Source organism: Oncorhynchus gorbuscha, linkage group LG07 (assembly GCF_021184085.1).
Source record: "Oncorhynchus gorbuscha isolate QuinsamMale2020 ecotype Even-year linkage group LG07, OgorEven_v1.0, whole genome shotgun sequence".
NCBI classification, from domain to species: Eukaryota; Metazoa; Chordata; class Actinopteri; order Salmoniformes; family Salmonidae; genus Oncorhynchus; species Oncorhynchus gorbuscha.
In genome coordinates, this window is record NC_060179.1 from 15,544,859 (window position 1) to 15,562,492 (window position 17,634).

The window sequence follows — 17,634 nt, forward strand, 5'->3', positions numbered from 1 at the left end:
TATCACAGTGCAATCCGTTTTGTCACCAAAGCCCCATATACTACCCACCATTGCGACCTGTACGCTCTCGTTGGCTGGCCCTCGCTTCATACTCGTCGCCAAACCCACTGGCTCCATGTCATCTACAAGACCCTGCTAGGTAAAGTCCCCCCTTATCTCAGCTCGCTGGTCACCATAGCATCTCCCACCTGTAGCACACGCTCCAGCAGGTATATCTATCTGGTCACCCCCAAAACCAATTCTTTCTTTGGCCGCCTCTCCTTCCAGTTCTCTGCTGCCAGTGACTGGAACGAACTGCAAAAATCTCTGAAACTGGAAACACTTATCTCCCTCACTAGCTTTAAGCACCAACTGTCAGAGCATCTTACAGATTACTGCACCTGTACATAGCCCACCTATAATTTAGCCCAAACAACTACCTCTTTCCCAACTGTATTTAATTTATTTATTTATTTTGCTCCTTTGCACCCCATTATTTTTATTTCTACTTTGCACATTCTTCCATTGCAAAACTACCATTCCAGTGTTTTACTTGCTATATTGTATTTACTTTGCCACCATGGCCTTTTTTGCCTTTACCTCCCTTCTCACCTCATTTGCTCACATTGTATATAGACTTGTTTATACTGTATTATTGACTGTATGTTTGTTTTACTCCATGTGTAACTCTGTGTCGTTGTATCTGTCGAACTGCTTTGCTTTATCTTGGCCAGGTCGCAATTGTAAATGAGAACTTGTTCTCAACTTGCCTACCTGGTTAAATAAAGGTGAAATAAAAATAAATAAAAAAAAACGAATCCTAACCTTTACCCCAAACCCCTAAACCTAACTCCTAACCATACACCTAACCCTAATTCTAACCTTAACTGTCACCCTAACCGTAGACTAACCCCTATGCCTTTAATAGCATTTTTCCTTGTGGGGACCTTGAATTTTCCTTGTTTTACTATCCTTGTGGACTTCTGGTTCCCACAAGGATAGTAAAACCAAACACACACACACACACACACACACACACACACACACACACACACACACACACACACACACACACACACACACACACACACACACACACACACACACACACACACACACACACACACACACACACACACACACACACACACACACACACACACACAGTAACTACAAGTACATTCTCTTATGAAATAATTAAGTTATATTCAATTTGTTTTATTTTATTTGTTAATTTGAAGACTATTGGGGCCTAACTCACTGTGATTTTCCAGTAACAGAACGATAAGAGGAGACGAAAGCCTGAATCAGGGGTTAAATGACAGGACAGGCATCTACTCTCTCTCTCTTTCTCTCCCTCTCTGCCCTATCCCTCCAGAATGCACCCAAAGAGGAAACCGTCTCATGACAACAATTTCGCTAATCACCTGCCTTGTGCTGGGTGCCTCTCAGTGATGACTCAGACAGACACACAGACACACACTCACTCTCTGTCATCCCAAGACCTAAGCATCGCTGCAACTTTAGGAAATATACTCTGTTGAATATACATACTTCTGCAGCTAATATTTTTCCCTCGGGTGTGTAAAAAGAGCACAGGTAAGAACCATTTCTCTTATAGGTCTCTAGGTGGTGAACAAGTATTGTTTAGAAATATATTATGTAACATATTTGGGAGTCTAGAAATTCATGAGATAAAGTTAATAGCATACTGGTAAGAACTTATTATGAACTGTTGAATATTCAAATAACTGTTCGTTTTTTAACTTAATCTAAAACATGATGCATGCTTGGAACATAGGAATGTAAAGTGACTGTGTGACATCATGGGATGACATTTGGCATAATTCCTTTGTCAATGTCACAAAAGTCAATGTAAACCAACCATATTGAAATAAAGACTAGACTAGCTTACAGTGGAGTAAGTAAGTGTTTATGTAGTCCTGTAAGGCATCTGTTTAATAAAATGTATTATTATTATTAAGTGTACAGTATAACACTATGTTTTGACCTGTATTTTTATACAAACCATCTAATAGATTTAGGAGAAAAGCTTTCTATTTAATTCACACAGGCATCTTTGAGATGTTGTTTTCAATGTAGGATGAAGGTCGTTGAGGCTGGTATGTTTTGTATTCTGAGGGTTGGTCACAGTTCCCATAGGGGAACACACACACACACACACACACACACACACACACACACACACACACACACACACACACACACACACACACACACACACACACACACACACACACACACACACACACACACACACACACACACACACACACACACACACACACACACACACACACACAGTATTCCCATCATAGAAACACGTTCACAAGGAAGGGAACTGGAGGAACAGTTGTAGCTGTACAGGTGTCATGTAGTCTGTCTGCAGACTTTAATCACTCAGATGGCATGTCAAGGTACAACAGATGGAATGTAAAGCAAAGCATTTCAGATAGTCACTCTAACCTATTGTTAAGGTTACCTGTACTTCATAGGCATACAGCTGTACTATACCTTACGGCTTTACCGTTCTTCCCCCATAAGAAAAATGTTTCCTATATTTTGGATCCTCCTCCTCCTCCCTCTGGTCTCCGCCCAGACATTCCATTGGGGTCCATGCCCCACACCCAGTGTCCAACCCAACTTCAGCTTGCAGCAGGTAAACACACACACAAACACATACATACACAGAGCTTTTTTGTGATTTAAAGCGTACATTTTTAACAACCCCTCTCCTACCCTTATCAGTACCTGGGCACGTGGTATGAGATAGCGAAACTCCCAGCATCCTTTGAGAGAGGAAAATGCATCCAGGCCGATTACACTCTGAGGGGAGACGGCACCATCAGAGTCCTCAACTCCCAGTTCTAGTCAGTATTTATATGCGTGTGTATGTGTGTTTAAGTGTGTCTCAACTATGTCAAACTTTACCTCATACATAGACATTTAGAAGTTGACTGTCCTCCCTGAACTGAAAGCTAGTGTCAGGACCCGGTTACGAACCCGGGTCTCCGGAGTGAGAAACAGTCACTAAACCAACTGAGCCACGAATAGTCAGCAGAACCCAGAAGATGAGGCAGACACAGCAGTACTTGAGACGGTGTATTTAATGAAGTAAAAAGTGAAGTACTTCAGGAAAACATGTAACTCCACAACCTCAAAAGGAATTCCAAAAGAACAAAGGCAATCCTCCAAGACAAAAAGGCAAATCCACAAGGTGGAAGGCACAGCACAAAAAGCCTCAAAAAATACTCAAAAACAAACAAACAAGAACAAAAAAACAGAACTCCACAAGAGAGTCCACCGGGATCAACAAGAGCTCACAGAGTACTAGGGTTGGGTGCTAACATACTAACACAGAGCAAAGAACTGAGAAAAACAAAGGGTTTAAATACAATCAGGGGAAACGAGGCACAGGTGCAAATAATAATGGGGATCAAGGGAAAACAAAAGGTCAAAAGGCACAATGGGGGCATCTAGTGACCAAAAAACGGAACAACCCTGGCCAAATCCTGATAGCTAGTACTGTTTTCTCATAGACATGTTTTTTCTACAAGTGGTGACAGTGCATATCTCTGCCTCCAGTAAAGGTAAGGTGCGGACTGTGGAGGGGACAGCAGTGGTCCAGGACCCAAAAAAACCAGCCAAACTGGGAGTCAGCTTCTCCTACTGTGAGTCTCTACTGTCTATAACTCTATTACCATGACTATATCGAGTCTCTACTGTCTATAACTCTATTACCATGACTATGTCGAGTCTCTACTGTCTATAACTATATTACCATGACTCTACTGAGTCTCTACTGTCTATAAGTCTATTACAATGACTTTATCGAGTCTCTACTGTCTGTAACTCTATTACCATGACATACATTTACATTTACATTTAAGTCATTTAGCAGACGCTCTTATCCAGAGCGACTTACAAATTGGTGCATTCACCTTATGACATCCAGTGGAACAGTCACTTTACAATAGTGCATCTAAATCTTAAAGGGGGGTGAGAGGGATTACTTATCCTATCCTAGGTATTCCTTAAAGAGGTGGGGTTTCAGGTGTCTCCGGAAGGTGGTGATTGACTCCGCTATCCTGGCGTCGTGAGGGAGTTTGTTCCACCATTGGGGGGCCAGAGCAGCGAACAGTTTTGACTGGGCTGAGCGGGAGCTGTACTTCCTCAGTGGTAGGGAGGCGAGCAGGCCAGAGGTGGATGAACGCAGTGCCCTTGTTTGGGTGTAGGGCCTGATCAGAGCCTGGAGGTACTGAGGTGCCGTTCCCCTCACAGCTCCGTAGGCAAGCACCATGGTCTTGTAGCGGATGCGAGCTTCAACTGGAAGCCAGTGGAGAGAACGGAGGAGCGGGGTGACGTGAGAGAACTTGGGAAGGTTGAACACCAGACGGGCTGCGGAGTTCTGGATGAGTTGAAGGGGTTTAATGGCACAGGCAGGGAGCCCAGCCAACAGCGAGTTGCAGTAATCCAGACGGGAGATGACAAGTGCCTGGATTAGGACCTGCGCCGCTTCCTGTGTGAGGCAGGGTCGTACTCTGCGGATGTTGTAGAGCATGAACCTACAGGAACGGGCCACCGCCTTGATGTTGGTTGAGAACGACAGGGTGTTGTCCAGGATCACGCCAAGGTTCTTAGCGCTCTGGGAGGAGGACACAATGGAGTTGTCAACCGTGATGGCGAGATCATGGAACGGGCAGTCCTTCCCCGGGAGGAAGAGCAGCTCCGTCTTGCCGAGGTTCAGCTTGAGGTGGTGATCCGTCATCCACACTGATATGTCTGCCAGACATGCAGAGATGCGATTCGCCACCTGGTCATCAGAAGGGGGAAAGGAGAAGATTAGTTGTGTGTCGTCTGCATAGCAATGATAGGAGAGACCATGTGAGGTTATGACAGAGCCAAGTGACTTGGTGTATAGCGAGAATAGGAGAGGGCCTAGAACAGAGCCCTGGGGGACACCAGTGGTGAGAGCGCGTGGTGAGGAGACAGATTCTCGCCACGCCACCTGGTAGGAGCGACCTGTCAGGTAGGACGCAATCCAAGCATGGGCCGCGCCGGAGATGCCCAACTCGGAGAGGGTGGAGAGGAGGATCTGATGGTTCACAGTATCGAAGGCAGCCGATAGATCTAGAAGGATGAGAGCAGAGGAGAGAGAGTTAGCTTTAGCAGTGCGGAGCGCCTCCGTGATACAGAGGAGAGCAGTCTCAGTTGAATGACTAGTCTTGAAACCTGACTGATTTGGATCAAGAAGGTCATTCAGAGAGAGATAGCGGGAGAGCTGGCCAAGGACGGCACGTTCAAGAGTTTTGGAGAGAAAAGAAAGAAGGGATACTGGTCTGTAATTGTTGACATCGGAGGGATCGAGTGTAGGTTTTTTCAGAAGGGGTGCAACTCTCGCTCTCTTGAAGACGGAAGGGACGTAGCCAGCGGTCAGGGATGAGTTGATGAGCGAGGTGAGGTAAGGGAGAAGGTCTCCGGAAATGGTCTGGAGAAGAGAGGAGGGGATAGGGTCAAGCGGGCAGGTTGTTGGGCGGCCGGCCGTCACAAGACGCGAGATTTCATCTGGAGAGAGAGGGGAGAAAGAGGTCAGAGCACAGGGTAGGGCAGTGTGAGCAGAACCAGCGGTGTCGTTTGACTTAGCAAACGAGGATCGGATGTCGTCGACCTTCTTTTCAAAATGGTTGACGAAGTCATTTGCAGAGAGGGAGGAGGGGGGGAGGAGGATTCAGGAGGGAGGAGAAGGTGGCAAAGAGCTTCCTAGGGTTAGAGGCAGATGCTTGGAATTTAGCGTGGTAGAAAGTGGCTTTAGCAGCAGAGACAGAGGAGGAAAATGTAGAGAGGAGGGAGTGAAAGGATGCCAGGTCCGCAGGGAGGCGAGTTTTCCTCCATTTCCGCTCGGCTGCCCGGAGCCCTGTTCTGTGACTATATTGAGTGTTATATGACTATATTGAGTGTCTACTGAGTCTCTACTGTCTATAAGTTTATTACCATGACTCTATCGAGTCTCTACGGAGTCTCTACTGTCTATAAGTCTATTACCATGACTATATCGAGTCTCTAATGTCTACAACTCTATTACCATGACTCTATCGAGTCTCTACTGTCTATAAGTCTATTACCATGACTATGTCGAGTCTCTACGGAGTCTCTACTGTCTATAACTCTATTACTGTGACCCTATTGAGTCTCTACTGCCTATAACTATATTACCATGACTTTCGAGTATCTACTGAGTCCATACGGTCTATAACTATATTACCACGATTCTATCGAGTCTATACTGTCTTTAACTCTATTACCATGAGTCCTTACTGTCTATAACTCTGTTAGCAGGACTATATTGAGTCTCTACTCTCTATAACTATATTACCATGACTATTGAGTCTCTACTGAATGTCTACTGTTGCACAGGTCTTGTTACTCTAGTGTCCTGGATGAATTCAGCTCTGACTCATTGCCTGTGAGAGAGGGCAGTTAATCTGATAATGACATCATCCCTGTGACTCTGAGTCTGTCTTAATATTTATCCCCCTCGACCTCTTCTCCCTCCCCCCTCTCCAAACCTCTCTCAGTCACTCCCTACAGTCCGTACTGGGTGCTGAGTACAGACTATGTGAGTGGAGCGGTGGTGTACAGCTGTACTGACGTGTTGAGGATTTTCCATGTCGACTACGCCTGGATCCTGGGACGTTCCCGCTTCTTGCCCGCAAAGGAAGTAGAGTACGCCAGGCAGCTGCTGGCTAAAGAAAACATTGACACCTTCAAGATGAGTGTTACTGACCAAACAGGCTGCGACTAGATGGAGGTTTAGAGGTCAGCGGTTAGGGTTGTAGGGTTAAAGGGTTATTTATGTGTCCACTTCCCTAGTCCTAACACCGTAGACACTTCTCCCTCTACTCCCAATGCTCTATCCACATGTCATTTGAGCCCTACCTCTATAGATACAGACAGAAATACGCCCATCACATACTAGACCTAGTGTCCACCTCTCGTGTCTAATTAAGCAATAAGGCCAGAGGGGGTGTGGTATATTGCATGACGCATCTGGAGTGCCTGGACACAGCCCTTAGCCGTGGTATATTGGCCATGTACCACAAACCCCCGAGGTGCCTTATTGCTATTATAAACTGGTTACCAACGTAATTAGAGCAGTAAAAATAAATGTTTTGTCATACCCGTGGTATACGGTCTGATATACCTTGGCAGTCAGCCAATCAGCATTTAGGGCTCAAACCACCCATTTTATAATAGTTTATATACACTGACAGTTGGTCTTATAATCTTATCATCCAACATATCACTACCTACCATCTCATTTAGACTATCTATCACATGTATTTTATATTTAGAGACTTTATGGTCTGTAGTTGGAGATCTGTTAGTTTATAAGGTAGTTTGAATGATTAAATGTCTATCTATGTAACGATAGTGACGGTTTCTTCGTGGGATAAATAGAATGCTGACAGCATGAGTCAGTTCTCTGAGGGTTGGGCACGGTTCCTATAGGGGCAAACACACACACGCAGTATCCTCATCATAGAAAGATGTTCACAGGTAAGGGAACTGGAGGAACAGGTTTAGCTGAATAGGTTTCATGTAGTCTGTATATTAGTAATTAAAGTTTTGTTTTGAAGTGAAACTGATGACTGTCTTTTCTTCTGCAATAGTGTTTAGATTGCAATTGGGACAAACAATCTCTGCTACCCCCTCCTGAGCATTTAGTCAAACAGCAAGTACTGATGTGGCCACTATAAGGTGTGGTTGTGACGAGGGGGGTTATGTATGTGTGTGTGTGTGTGTGTGTGTGTGTGTGTGTGTGTGTGTGTGTGTGTGTGTGTGTGTGTGTGTGTGTGTGTGTGTGTGTGTGTGTGTGTGTGTGTGTGTGTGTGTGTGTGTGTGTGTGTGTGTGTGTGTGGGTGTGTGTACGCTTCTTGGGGGGGGACACGTGATCTTTACAACAGGATCGTGCTCCGTCATTTCTTCCGTGAGCTTTAGACTCCTCTGAACCCGAGACAGACAGCACCTCTGGCAAATCAAATCAAAGTTTATTTGTCACGTGCGCCGAACACAACAGGTGTAGTAGACTTTACAGTGAAATGCTTACTTACAGGCTCTAACCAACAGTGCAAGAAAGGTAATAGGTGACAATAGGTAAGTAAAGAAATAAAAACAACAGTAAAAAGACAGGCTGTATAGAGTAGCGAGACTATAACAGTAGCGAGGCTACATACAGGCACCGGTTAGTCAGGCTTATTGAGGTAGTATGTAAATGTAGATATGGTTAAAGTGACTATGCATATATGATAAACAGAGAGTCACAGCTGCATAAAAGAGATGTTGGGGGGGGGGCATACAATGCAAATAGTCTGGGTAGCCATTTGATTACCTGTTCAAGAGTCTTATGGCTTGGGGGTAAAAACTGTTGAGAAGCCTTTAGTAGAGTGGTAGTAGAGAGAACAGACTATGACTGGGGTGGCTGGGGTCTTTGACCATTTTTAGGCCCTTCCTCTGACACCTCCTGGTGTAGAGGTCCTGGATGGCAGGCAGCTTAGCCCCAGTGATGTACTGGGTCGTACACACTACCCTCTGTAGTGCCTTGCGGTCGGAGGCCGAGCAATTGCCATACCAGGCAGTGATGCAACCAATGCTCTTGATGTTGCAGCTGTAGAACCTTTTGAGGATCTAAGGACCCATGCCAAATCTTTTTAGTTTCCTGAGGGGGAATAGGCGTTGTTGTGCCCTCTTCATGACTGGCTTGGTGTGTTTGGACCATTCTAGTTTGTTGGTAATGTGGACACCAAGGAACGTGAAGCTCTCAACCAGCTCCACTACAGCCCCGTCGATGAGAATGTGGGCGTGCTCGGTCCTCCTTTTCCTGTAGTCCACAATCATCTCCTTAGTCTTGGTTACGTTGAGGGATAGGTTGTTATTCTGGCACCAACCGGCCAGGTCTCTGACCTCCTCCCTATAGGCTGTCTCGTCGTTTTCGGTGATCAGGCCCACCACTGTTGTGTCGTCTGCAAACTTAATGATGGTGTTGGAGTCGTGCCTGGCCATGCAGTCGTGGGTGAACAGGGAGTACAGGAGGGGACTGAGCACGCACCCCTGGGGGGCTCCAGTGTTGTGGATCAGCGTGGCAGATGTGTTGCTACCTACCCTCACCACCTGGGGGCGGCCCGTCAGGAAGTCCAGGATCCAGTTGCAGAGGAAGGTGTTTAGTCCCAGGATTCTTAGCTCGTGATGAGCTATGGTGTTGAACGCTGAGCTGTAGTCAATGAATAGCATTCTCACATAGGTGTTTCTTTGTCATGGTGGGAAAGGGCAGTGTGGAGTGCAATAGAGATTGCATCATCTGTGGATCTGTTTGGGCAGTATGCACATTGGAGTGGTTCTAGGGTTTCTGGGATAATGGTGATGATGTGAACCATGACCAGCCTTTCAAAGCACATGGCTAAGGACGTGAATGCTGTGGGTCTGTAGTCGTTTAGGCAGGTTGCCTTTGTGTTCTTGGGCACAGGGACTATGGTGGTCCGCTTGAAACATGTTGGTATTACAGACTCAATCAGGGACATGTTGAAAATGTCAGTGAAGACACCTGCCAGTTGGTCAGCACATGCTCAGAGCACACGTCCTGGTAATCCGTCTGGCCCCGCAGCCTTGTGAATGTTGACCTGTTTAAAGGTCTTACTCACGTCGGCTACGGAGAGCGTGATCACACAGTCGTCCAGAACAGCTGATGCTCTCATGCATGCCTCAGTGTTGCTTGCCTCGAATCAAGCATAGAAGTGATTTAGCTCATCTGGTAGGCTCGTGTCACCGGGCAGCTCACGGCTGTGCTTCCCTTTTGTGGTCTGTAATAGTTTTCAAGCCCTGCCACATATGACGAGCGTCGGAGCCGGTGTAGTATGATTCAATTTAAGCCTTGTATTGACGCTTTGCCTGTTTGATGGTTCGTCGCAGGGCATAGCAGGATTTATTATAAGCTTCCGGGTTAGAGTCCCGCACCTTGAAAGCGGCAGATCTACCCTTTAGCTCAGTGGAATATTGCCTGTGACCCATACCCTCAGTTATGTTACCTTCTTCTTGCTCTTCGTGGCTTTAGGCCGGGGTTGATGTAAAGCATTTTACGTCAAATTGTTTAGTAAATAGTGCCGACTTATTTGGAATCCAACACCCCTAGGTCTGTTCCATGTCGATTCTTGCCTGCACGCGCTTGTTGCCAGTGATGTCATCAGTCGTCTCCATGGTGTCCAGGGGGCCATTGGTGTCGACCTAAGATCAGACGGGCTGTGGCCTTAGAACAAACACACAGGCCCACAGACAGACAAACGTCTGTTTTACTATCCTAGTTAAGACCAAACATTTGATTCCCATTCAAAATCATATTTTCCCTAACCTAACACTTAACCTAATCCTAAACTTTACCCCAAACCCCTAAACCTAACTCCTAACCATACACCTAACCCTAATTCGAACCTTAACTGTCACCCTAACCGTAGACTAACCCCTATGCCTTTAATAGCATTTTTCCTTGTGGGGACCTTGAATTTTCGTTGTTTTACTATCCTTGTGGACTTCTGGTTCCCACAAGGATAGTAAAACCAAACACGCACACACACACACGCACACACACACACACACGCTTAGTAACTACAAGTACATTATCTTATGAAATAATTAAGTTATATTCAATTTGTTTTATTTTATTTGTTAATTTGAAGACTATTGGGGCCTAACTCACTGTGATTTTCCAGTAACAGAACGATAAAAGGAGACGAAAGCCTGAATCAGCGGTTAAATGACAAGACAGGCATCTACTCTCTCTCTCTTTCTCTCCCTCTCTGCCCTTTCTCTCCAGAATGCACCCAAAGAGGAAACCCGTCTCATGACAACAATTTCTCTAATCACCTGCTTTGTGCTGGGTGCACTCTCAGTGTTGACTCAGACAGACACACAGACACACACTCACTCTCTGTCATCCCAAGACCTAAGCATCGCTGCAACTTTAGGAAATCTACTCTGTTGAATATACATACTTCTGCAGCTAATATTTTTCCCTCGGGTGTGTAAAAAGAGCACAGGTAAGAACCATTTCTCTTATAGGTCTCTAGGTGGTGAAAAAGTATTGTTTAGAAATATATTATGTAACATATTTGGGAGTCTAGAAATTCAAATTCATGAGATAAAGTTAATAGCATACTGGTAAGAACTTATTATGAACTGTTTAATATTCAAATAATTGTTCGTTTTTTAACTTAATCTAAAACATGATGCATGCTTGGAACATAGGAATGTAAAGTGACTGTGTGACATCATGGGATGACATTTGGCATAATTCCTTTGTCAATGTCACAAAAGTCAATGTAAACAAACCATATTGAAATAAAGACTAGTCTAGCTTACAGTGGAGTAAATAGGTGTTTATGTAGTCCTGAAAGGCGTCTGTTTAATAAAATGTAGTATTATTATTAAGTGTACAGTATAACACTATGTTTTGACCTGTATTTTTATACAAACCATCTAATAGATTTAGGAGAAAAGCTTTCTATTTCATTCACACAGGCATCTTTGAGATGTTGTTTTCAATGTAGGATGAAGGTCGTTGAGGCTGGTATGTTTTGTATTCTGAGGGTTGGTCACAGTTCACAGTACACACACACACACACACACACACACACACACACACACACACACACACACACACACACACACACACACACACACACACACACACACACACACACACACACACACACACACACACACACACACACACACACACACACACACACACACACACACACACACACACACACACACACACACACAGTATTCCCATCATAGAAACATGTTCACAAAGAAGGGAACTGGAGGAACAGGTGTAGCTGTACAGGTGTCATGTAGTTTAATCACTCAGATGGCATGTCAAGGTACAACAGATGGAATGTAAAGCAAAGCATTTCAGATAGTCACTCTAACCTATTGTTAAGGTTACCTGTACTTCATAGGCATACAGCTGTACTATACCTTACGGCTTTACCGTTCTTCCCCCATAAGAAAAATGTTTCCTATATTTTGGATCCTCCTCCTCCTCCCTCTGGTCTCCGCCCAGACATTCCATTGGGGTCCATGCCCCACACCCAGTGTCCAGCCCAACTTCAGCTTGCAGCAGGTAAACACACACACACACACACACAAACACATACATACACAGAGCCTTTTTGTGATTTAAAGCGTACATTTTTAACAACCCCTCTCCTACCCTTATCAGTACCTGGGCACGTGGTATGAGATAGCGAAACTTCCAGCATTCTTTGAGAGAGGAAAATGCATCCAGGCCGATTACACTCTGAGGGGAGACGGCACCATCAGAGTCCTCAACTCCCAGTTCTAGTCAGTATTTATATGCGTGTGTATGTGTGTTTAAGTGTGTCTCAACTATGTCAAACCTTACCTCATACATAGACATTTAGAAGTTGACTGTCCTCCCTGAACTGAAAGCTAGTACTGTTTTCTCATAGACATGTTTTTTCTAAAAGTGGTGACAGTGTATATCTCTGCCTCCAGTAAAGGTAAGGTGGGGACTGTGGAGGGGACAGCAGTGGTCCAGGACCCAGAAAAACCAGCCAAACTGGGAGTCAGCTTCTCCTACTGTGAGTCTCTACTGTCTATAACTCTATTACCATGACTATATCGAGTCTCTACTGTCTATTACTATATTACCATGACTATGTCGAGTCTCTACTGTCTATAACTCTATTACCATGACTATGTCGAGTCTCTACTGTCTATAACTATATTACCATGACTCTACTGAATCTCTACTGTCTATAAGTCTATTACAATGACTTTATCGAGTCTCTACTGTCTGTAACTCTATTACCATGACTCTATCGAGTATCTACTGTCTATAAGTGTCACGACTCCGCCCGAAGTCACGACTCCGTTTGGGTGGCGCTCGGCGGTCGTCGTCGCCGGCCTACTAGCTGCTACTGATTATTTCCTCCCACTCCTTATGTGTTGATTGAGTACACCTGTTTTGAATTAGGTAGTAGGCTTTATTAGTCAGCCGGCCCGCAGAGTTCCTTGTGCGGGATTAATTATTGTGACCATCTGTTTTAGTGTACTTGTGTGCACGTCTATGGGTTTTGTGTTTTTCCCATTTTGTGGGTTTTCCCTAGACCGTTTAAGTCCCCCTGTTTAGGGGCATTTGTGTGTTCATTAAGCCCTGTGTGTTCGTGAGGGTTGGCTTATGTTCGCCGTTTGTCGGTGCATTAAAATAGCACTCACCTGAATTCTCTGCTTCCTGCGCTTGACTCCTCACCCATTACACTCAGATCGTTACAATAAGTCTATTACCATGACTATATTGAGTATTTACTGAGTCTCTACTGTCTATAAGTCTATTATCATGACTATATCGAGTCTCTAATGTCTACAACTCTATTACCATGACTCTATCGAGTCTCTACTGTCTATAAGTCTATTACCATGACGAGTCTCTACAGAGTCTCTACTGTCTATAACTCTTTTACTGTGACTCTATTGAGTCTCTACTGCCTATAACTATATTACCATGACTTTCGAGTATCTACTGAGTCCATACGGTCTATAACTATATTACCACGATTCTATCGAGTCTATACTGTCTTTAACTCTATTACCATGAGTCCTTACTGTCTATAACTCTGTTAGCAGGACTCTATTGAGTCTCTACTCTCTATAACTATATTACCATGACTATTGAGTCTCTACTGAATGTCTACTGTTGCACAGGTCTTGTTACTCTAGTGTCCTGGATGAATTCAGCTCTGACTCATTACCTGTGAGAGAGGGCAGTTAATCTGATAATGACATCATCCCTGTGACTCTGAGTCGGTCTTAATATTTATCCCCCTCGACCTCTTCTCCCTCCCCCCTCTCCAAACCTCTCTCAGTCTCTCCCTACAGTCCGTACTGGGTGCTGAGTACAGACTATGTGAGTGGAGCAGTGGTGTACAGCTGTACTGACGTGTTGAGGATTTTCCATGTCGACTATGCCTGGATCCTGGGACGTTCCCGCTTCTTGCCCGCAAAGGAAGTAGAGTACGCCAGGCAGCTGCTGGCTAAAGAAAACATTGACACCTTCAAGATGAGTGATACTGACCAAACGGGCTGCGACTAGATGGAGGTTTAGAGGTCAGAGGTTAGGGTTGTAGGGTTAAAGGGATATTTATGTGTCCACTTCCCTAGTCCTAATGCCATAGACACTTCTCCCTCTACTCCCAATGCTCTATCCACATGTCATTTGAGCCCTACCTCTATAGATACAGACAGAAATACGACCATCACATACTAGACCTAGTGTCCACCTCTCATGTCTAATTAAGCAATAAGGCCAGAGGGGGTGTGGTATATTGCATGACGCATCCGGAGTGCCTGGACACAGCCCTTAGCCGTGGTATATTGGCCATGTACCACAAACCCCCGAGGTGCCTTATTGCTATTATAAACTGGTTACCAACATAATTAGAGCAGTAAAAATAAATGTTTTGTCATACCCGTGGTATACGGTCTGATATACCTTGGCAGTCAGCCAATCAGCATTTAGGGCTCAAACCACCCATTTTTTAATAGTTTATATACACTGACAGTTGGTCTTATAATCTTATCATCCAACATATCACTACCTACCATCTCATTTAGACTATCTATCACATGTATTTTATATTTAGAGACTTTATAGTCTGTAGTTGGAGATCTGTTAGTTTATAAGGTAGTTTGAATGATTAAATGTCTATCTATGTAACGATAGTGACGGTTTCTTCGTGGGATAAATAGAATGCTGACAGCATGAGTCAGTTCTCTGAGGGTTGGGCACGGTTCCTATAGGGGCAAACACACACACGCAGTATCCTCATCATAGAAAGATGTTCACAGGTATGGGAACTGGAGGAACAGGTTTAGCTGAATAGGTTTCATGTAGTCTGTATATTAGTAATTAAAGTTTTGTTTTGAAGTGAAACTGATGACTGTCTTTTCTTCTGCAAAAGTGTTTAGATTGCAATTGGGACAAACAATCTCTGCTACCCCCTCCTGAGCATTTAGTTAAACAGCAAGTACTGATGTGGCCACTATAAAGTGTGGTTGTGACAAGGGGGGTTATGTGTGTGTGTGTGTGTGTGTGTGTGTGTGTGTGTGTGTGTGTGTGTGTGTGTGTGTGTGTGTGTGTGTGTGTGTGTGTGTGTGTGTGTGTGTGTGTGTGTGTGTGTGTGTGTGTGTGTGTGTGTTGTAGAACCTTTTGAGGATCTAAGGACCCATTCCAAATCTTTTTAGTTTCCTGGGGGGGAATAGGCTTTGTTGTGCCCTCTTCATGACTGGCTTGGCGTGCTTGGACCATTCTAGTTTGTTGGTAATGTGGACACCAACGAACTTGAAGCTCTCAACCTGCTCCACTACAGCCCCGTCGATGAGAATGTGGGCGTGCTCGGTCCTCCTTTTCCTGTAGTCCACAATCATCTCCTTAGTCTTGGTTACGTTGAGGGATAGGTTGTTATTCTGGCACCAACCGGCCAGGTCTCTGACCTCCTCCCTATAGGCTGTCTCGTCGTTTTCGGTGATCAGGCCTACCACTGTTGTGTCGTCTGCAAACTTAATGATGGTGTTGGAGTCGTGCCTGGCCATGCAGTTGTGGGTGAACAGGGAGTACAGGAGGGGACTGAGCACGCACCCCTGGGGGGCTCCAGTGTTGAGGATCAGCGTGGCAGATGTGTTGCTACCTACCCTAACCACCTGGGGGCGGCCCGTCAGGAAGTCCAGGATCCAGTTGCAGAGGAAGGTGTTTAGTCCCAGGATTCTTAGCTCGTGATGAGCTATGGTGTTGAACGCTGAGCTGTAGTCAATGAATAGCATTCTCACATAGGTGTTTCTTTGTCATGGTGGGAAAGAGCAGTGTGGAGTGCAATAGAGATTGCATCATCTGTGGATCTGTTTGGGCAGTATGCACATTGGAGTGGGTCTAGAGTTTCTGAGAAAATGGTGTTAATGTGAGCCATTACCAGCCTTTCAAATGCCCTTTATGGCTACGGACGTGAGTGCCACGGGTCTGTAGTCATTTAGGCAGGTTGCCTTTGTGTTCTTGGGCACAGGGACTATGGTGGTCTGCTTGAAACATGTTGGTATTACAGACTCAATCAGGGACATGTTGAAAATGTCAGTGAAGACACCTGCCAGTTGGTCAGCACATGCTCAGAGCACACGTCCTGTAATCCGTCTGGCCCCGCAGCCTTGTGAATGTTGACCTGTTTAAAGGTCTTACTCACGTCGGCTACGGAGAGCGTGATCACACAGTCGTCCAGAACAGCTGATGCTCTCATGCATGCCTCAGTGTTGCTTGCCTCGAATCAAGCATAGAAGTGATTTAGCTCATCTGGTAGGCTCATGTCACCGGGCAGCTCACGGCTGTGCTTCCCTTTTGTGGTCTGTAATAGTTTTCAAGCCCTGCCACATATGACGAGCGTTGGAGCCGGTGTAGTATGATTCAATCAAAGCCTTGTATTGACGCTTTGCCTGTTTGATGGTTCGTCGCAAGGCATAGCAGGATTTCTTATAAGCTTCCGGGTTAGAGTCCCGCACCTTGAAAGCGGCAGATCTACCCTTTAGCTCAGTGGAATATTGCCTGTAACCCATACACTCAGTTATGTTACCTTCTGCTTGCTCTTCGTGGCTTTAGGCCGGGGTTGATGTAAAGCATTTTACGTCAAATTGTTTAGTAAATAGTGCTATATGTGCAATCCATGTTAAAGTGTCATAATAAGTATGCAGTATTGAAGATAACTGACTGGCAGATAACTATGACTAATTGCTTTATTCAGTAAGGACAGATTGCTGCATCCATAAGGCGAGGTCTGTTTTGAATGCTGCATGTGTACAAAGAGCACTGTGTGTTTGTGTGTGTGTGTGTGTTCCTGTAAACCCAGTGAGGAATAATATTTGAGGAGGATGGAAATTTCTTCAGGTATCCCAGGACTGTCATTTTTACGGACTCTCAATCGAGTCTTTGTGTATGGAATACTTGGTACGCTTCAGAATGCTAAACTCCCATCTCCCATCTCTCTCACTCGCCATCCTACAGATGCTAGACACACACACACACACACACACACACACACACACACACACACACACACACACACACACACACACACACACACACACACACACACACACACACACACACACACACACACACACACACACCTTCTGTAACATGTACTGATAGGATCTACATGGTTCTTATATTATGTAGACTTCCTTGGGGTTGTTGTGAGTCAGTGAGTGTTGTGATTTGTTTCTGTCTGTGTGTTTGTAGTTCCATACAATGAGCCTCCGGCAGTCCCCTACTGGCCCTACACCACCTCAGACTTCTGGCACTACGTAGAGTACTTTAGGTCCATTGGAGCCTACAAGCACATCAACTAAATGGCCCGGGCATTCTAAGCTCAAAAACACTTGGGAGACACACTGGGATATGGGACCAACGAGGGACACGACCACTGAGGAGAGAGAGGAGACGGACGGACGGACGGACGGACGGACGGGGGGGTACGATAGAGGAGAATAGAGAGGAGAGAGGGTGGGGAGAGGGTCAGG

The 17,634-nt window shown here is 45.2% G+C and overlaps 2 protein-coding genes across 2 annotated transcripts; both read left to right on the top strand.

The window, feature by feature from the left end:
• The first annotated feature begins 1,397 nt into the window (after positions 1-1,397).
• Positions 1,398-7,642, top strand: LOC124039533 (apolipoprotein D-like). The gene is made up of 5 exons (XM_046355610.1): positions 1,398-1,578; positions 2,545-2,659; positions 2,749-2,870; positions 3,586-3,671; positions 6,576-7,642. The coding sequence occupies exons 2-5, from the start codon at positions 2,549-2,551 to the stop codon at positions 6,800-6,802; spliced, it is 546 nt and encodes a 181-aa protein (XP_046211566.1). The 5' UTR covers positions 1,398-1,578; positions 2,545-2,548; the 3' UTR covers positions 6,803-7,642.
• Positions 7,643-8,086: 444 nt separating this feature from the next.
• LOC124039532 (apolipoprotein D-like) lies at positions 8,087-15,007 on the top strand. Its single transcript, XM_046355609.1, has 6 exons — positions 8,087-8,154; positions 10,862-11,084; positions 12,061-12,175; positions 12,275-12,396; positions 12,571-12,656; positions 13,941-15,007. Exons 3-6 carry the CDS (start codon positions 12,065-12,067, stop codon positions 14,165-14,167), a joined length of 546 nt encoding a protein of 181 aa, XP_046211565.1. The 5' UTR covers positions 8,087-8,154; positions 10,862-11,084; positions 12,061-12,064; the 3' UTR covers positions 14,168-15,007.
• The last annotated feature ends 2,627 nt before the right edge of the window (positions 15,008-17,634 follow it).

Bases quoted from the DNA above. Each gene is read 5' to 3' on its own strand.
- LOC124039533 (XM_046355610.1), top strand. From the start codon at position 2,549: ATGTTTCCTATATTTTGGATCCTCCTCCTCCTCCCTCTGGTCTCCGCC. The intron at 2,660-2,748 runs GTAAACACACAC...TACCCTTATCAG, and splicing joins CCAACTTCAGCTTGCAGCAG to TACCTGGGCACGTGGTATGA. The intron at 3,672-6,575 runs GTGAGTCTCTAC...AACCTCTCTCAG, and splicing joins GGGAGTCAGCTTCTCCTACT to TCACTCCCTACAGTCCGTAC.
- LOC124039532 (XM_046355609.1), top strand. From the start codon at position 12,065: ATGTTTCCTATATTTTGGATCCTCCTCCTCCTCCCTCTGGTCTCCGCC. The intron at 12,397-12,570 runs GTCAGTATTTAT...CTCTGCCTCCAG, and splicing joins GTCCTCAACTCCCAGTTCTA to TAAAGGTAAGGTGGGGACTG. The intron at 12,657-13,940 runs GTGAGTCTCTAC...AACCTCTCTCAG, and splicing joins GGGAGTCAGCTTCTCCTACT to TCTCTCCCTACAGTCCGTAC.